The following is a 4,175-nucleotide window of genomic DNA, read 5'->3' as shown; positions in this document are numbered from 1 at the left end:
CCGACAAGTTGGAATAATATGTGAGCGTCTCTTAAAAGACTATGAAGATAAAATTCGGGAGGAGTATGAGCAAATCCTCAATACCAAACTAGCAGGTAAGCTGAGGCAGTGGCTATGCCATTGTTGATAAGGTTCAGTAAGGATTAATCCCAGTTAAGTAAGTGGTAACTTAGCAGTAGAACATCATCCAAGAAGGTTTAGTGAGTTGTGAGTATTAAGTTACTCCCTTGGGTGATTCTAAACATTTCATATATAGGTTATGTGGAAGGACTTTTCATTTACATTTCTGAAATAAGATAAACCAAGCTTTTCTTTTGAGAATTTTCCATCCAAACGAAGGTATTGAGTAGGATGTTTGTCAAGCTGGCCTGTAAACAAGTGGTTGGGATAGTGCTAACATCAACAGGTGGTTGGGAAGAGTGTCACACTGTCAACATAATCATACTTCCTGGTGGGAGTCACTGGGTGTGGGAAGTCAGGCATCCTGTGATTTGGAGGTACATTAAAGTTTAGAAAGCAGAGCTCAGGAGAGAACAAAGGGAGTGAATAATGATGGCAACGAGTTAGTGCCTTTTGTGGAAAGGAACCTGAATCAGGAATAGAAAGCACCTATTTAGTGAAAGATAGTGATAGTATGATCAGAGGGGTTTTAGGCAACAACTGCTTCCTGTAACAGTATTGTTTCCTAATCTGGTGACTCAACCACATGGTTCCTCAGAAATGTTCATAGGTCTGCTTTAAATTGAGAACTGTTTGTTTATCAACAAAGTTAAATGGATTTCTTTATAGTAGAACTTCTTTGACCCCTTAATATACTAATATGTATTATAAGAAGAAACTACTATATCATTCCCCTTTCCTACCCCCACTCCAAAATTGTTCACAGCAGCTGGCTCTGTCACTTCTGGATTCACAGATGCCTGGCAGCCTTCTGTCTTTCTACTGAGTTTGTCTTTAGAAGGTACTTCTGTGGAACTCTCTATACTTAGGTAGTATGGAATTTTCTCTTAGCTGTCTTGTCATCCCACCTCTTTTGCTCAGTATATATGTTGAAATTTGTAGCAAGGATAGAGTACAGAAAAGAACTTCAAGCTTCATATCCTATAGGAGGTAACCTAAAATGTGCTGGCTTATAGGAGTGAGCATATCTGTCTGTCTTGGGAAGCCATTAGTAGGGGATAGAGTTACAGCAGGGGAGAGATTATTAGAAAAATGTTATATTATGGATGATCAGTGACCAAATCTAGGAGCCAGGGATTTTGCTCTGGGATCTTAAGAGGAAGTAACAAATATCAGAGTAACTGTTAAAAGAAGGGCCTGAGATTGGATGATTTAAACTGGGAAGTTAGATGTGGTCCTGACCTTTGATTCTTGGAAAACTGGGGGAGAGTTTCTGGGGATAGTATATACTGTCTTTCCCCTCACAGAACAATATGAATCTTTTGTGAAATTCACACATGATCAGATTATGCGACGATATGGGACAAGGCCCACAAGCTGTAAGTATTGCCAAGTTTTTCTTTGAATTTCCCAACTTCCGAGAGCAAAATTTTGAAATTGAATACCTTGTCTCCTGGAAGCAAAAAGCATCTGTGAAGTAAAATAATAGCTAGCATTTAAAGAATTCTTATGTGCCTAGCATTGTGCTGAGCCCTTTAAATTCTCACAAAGTTGATTTCATCCACCATAACCCTATGGAGGAGGAACCGTTATTGGCCCTATTTTACAGGTAAAGATAGCACTTAAAAGACGTTAATAGTTTTCCAAGCTAAGTGGTTCAGCCTGGGTTGAAACTTAGGTAGACTGACTCCAGTGCCAATTTGTTTATTACCTGACTTTTCCCCAGAAAGGTAGTTTTAATTGTTAATTTATGAAAGTTGATTCCTTAGGCTAACTTACCAAGTGTGTGTTCAGAATTTCTTAATTCTAAACACCTTGCAACTACCAGTCACTCAAAACATAAATTATAAATAACTATATATCTAAACTGAACCATAGTCAGGTTTCTTAAATTCTTGAGAATTTAGGACCTTTTAAGTGGTGACTCATTCTCCATGTAGTTTATCACATTTACCATTAGTTAATATTTAAAAAGCACAACACTATATTTTTAGTATTCTTATACTGTTTTGTTTTTTATTCCTAATTTATAGATGTGTCCTGAAGCTTTCTTGCATATCTGGGTACCAGGTTTGACCTCAAGAGATGGCTGCTGTACACTTTTTGCAACTGGTTTGATATCACATTTCAGCTCCAACTTTGCATCCTGAGAACACTTAAATGTTTCTGCAGGTCCATTTTATACAACTTGAAAGACCGTAAAACTTTCTGGTTGCCACAAGCATATCTTTCTTTTCTGCTCATCCAATAAACGGTTGTGCCCTACTGTGATAGATTTTCCAAACATAATACCTGGAGCAGCAGTTTAGCAAAATATGCCCTCAGTGGCACGCAACAAATGGAGTTTCCCCAAGCACAGTTCTGTAAGAAGTGTGTGTGAGAGTGTGTGTATATGTGTGTATGTGTATTTTAAGTTATTATTTGTATTGTGCAAATTTTTTTGATCTTGGGGATCCTGGCTGTGAATTTGATGCACGACAAATATGGTTAAAAACATTTGCTTGGTCTACAGAGGATCATTAATGTTTTGTGACCATAGAAGTTGTAACCGTGGGTTGTTTTATGTGTAGGTATTACTGTTAAATACAGGGACTGTATCCAGGCACAGAATATGAATCATAAGTTAGGATGGACATTACATGTGATTATAATGATATAGCAAAGGTCTGTGGTTCTAAGTCTACAAATGCACGGTGAGGAATTAGGACAAACCGGAGACGGGCCATTTGATACAAGGACTCTGCCTAGCCGTGTTACACCAATACTTTGACTCCAAGCCTTAAAATACCCACATGGAGTCTGTGCTCACCTCATTCACACAAAGAGCTCCCTGGACACTGAACCTCTGAAAAGAGAAAGTCTCCCCTGGAGCTGGACCATCACATAGGGAGCACGGGGCTGGGCCAGGCCCCATGGCACTGCTACTTGGGGGGAGCCGCTTCACCTTTCTATCAGTTAGATGTAGATTGGATTCTTTGGTCCGCTTCCCCCAAATTCTTTTGAGAGGTGCCCGTGTTCAACTGCTTGATCTTTGTTTTGGCGACCCCTGCCCGAAATTGCTTACAGACAGCTCTTCACCTTGTTGCCAGGGCTGAGGAACAGAAAGCAGCCTCTGTTTTGAGGAGGTGGCAGTTAAGTATACATTTATTTTTTACTGTGACTTGTTCAGGACCACATTTTACAAAATGCCTTGTTTCATTTATTATTGTTTCTGGAAAGTTCTAATAAAATTGTTTTAGTTTGAATATAGAATAGTTTTTTTAATTAGGGCTTATTTTGAAAAATTCTGAGGGTTAATTCAAATGTATGCCAATACCTTCCAAAGTAAGGTAATATTCAGAGACAGTTCTGATCAGATGGCTTAGAGAAATTTCTGGAATATTCACATTGGAAGATTCCTTGTTAATGAATGTCTTTGACTTAAATCTAACCAAAAACTGCAATGTTATTCTTTGTACATTTTCATTATATAGTGTTAACAAGCTTAGTTGCAAACAAATAAAATACTTAAGCTATTTGTTTACCTTGCCTTCTTAATACTGTGATAATATTTATTAATTAAAATAATTTATGTGAGACTGCTGTAACCATTTTCCAAGTTCAACATTACATTTAAGAGTTACAGACTTTTTTTTTTAAGCCCAGCAGTGATATTTTGATGATTAAAGAATTATTTTACTTCCTATTTGAAGGGCAGTTTGTTTTATCTCTTCTTTTTCCAGGGTAGTCACTTGTTTCTGGAAGAGGAGCATGGCAGTGGCAGTAATGGGAGTGGGCTTACAGTGGGATAGTCACACCAAAACTTGAAGGGGCCATCAAAAGTCCTGAAGGATGGACCAGGAACGGGGAACACTGCCTCACTGAAGTCTGCTTGTTACAGGGTCAGTGATGTGCTCACTCACTATTGCAAGTGTCAGCCCCATTTCTAAGTGGCTTCTGACTGGCAAGTAGAGTAAGTTTGTATAAGGACAATGACAGGCTGTTGTATTATGATATGGTTGCCCTTTGGGACCACAGGGTAAGACCGCATCACCATGGCTGGGTTTTGGAATCTC

At 38.6% G+C, this 4,175-nt stretch overlaps 1 protein-coding gene across 1 annotated transcript in view; it reads left to right on the top strand.

Moving 5' to 3' along the window:
- The window catches only part of AKIRIN1 (akirin 1), a 16,131-nt gene extending 12,490 nt beyond the window's left edge, over window positions 1-3,641 (top strand). The window contains exons 3-5 of the mRNA XM_019657527.1: window positions 8-95; window positions 1,428-1,499; window positions 2,154-3,641. Of these exons, the coding sequence (XP_019513072.1) occupies window positions 8-95; window positions 1,428-1,499; window positions 2,154-2,164 (171 nt within the window). The 3' untranslated portion in view covers window positions 2,165-3,641. The remainder of the gene's footprint in view (window positions 1-7; window positions 96-1,427; window positions 1,500-2,153) is intronic.
- The last annotated feature ends 534 nt before the right edge of the window (window positions 3,642-4,175 follow it).

This window comes from Hipposideros armiger, unplaced genomic scaffold (assembly GCF_001890085.2).
Source record: "Hipposideros armiger isolate ML-2016 unplaced genomic scaffold, ASM189008v1 scaffold_10, whole genome shotgun sequence".
Lineage (NCBI taxonomy): Eukaryota > Metazoa > Chordata > Mammalia > Chiroptera > Hipposideridae > Hipposideros > Hipposideros armiger.
The sequence above is the reverse complement of the archived record's forward strand: the minus strand, read 5'-3'. Positions and strand labels throughout refer to the sequence as shown.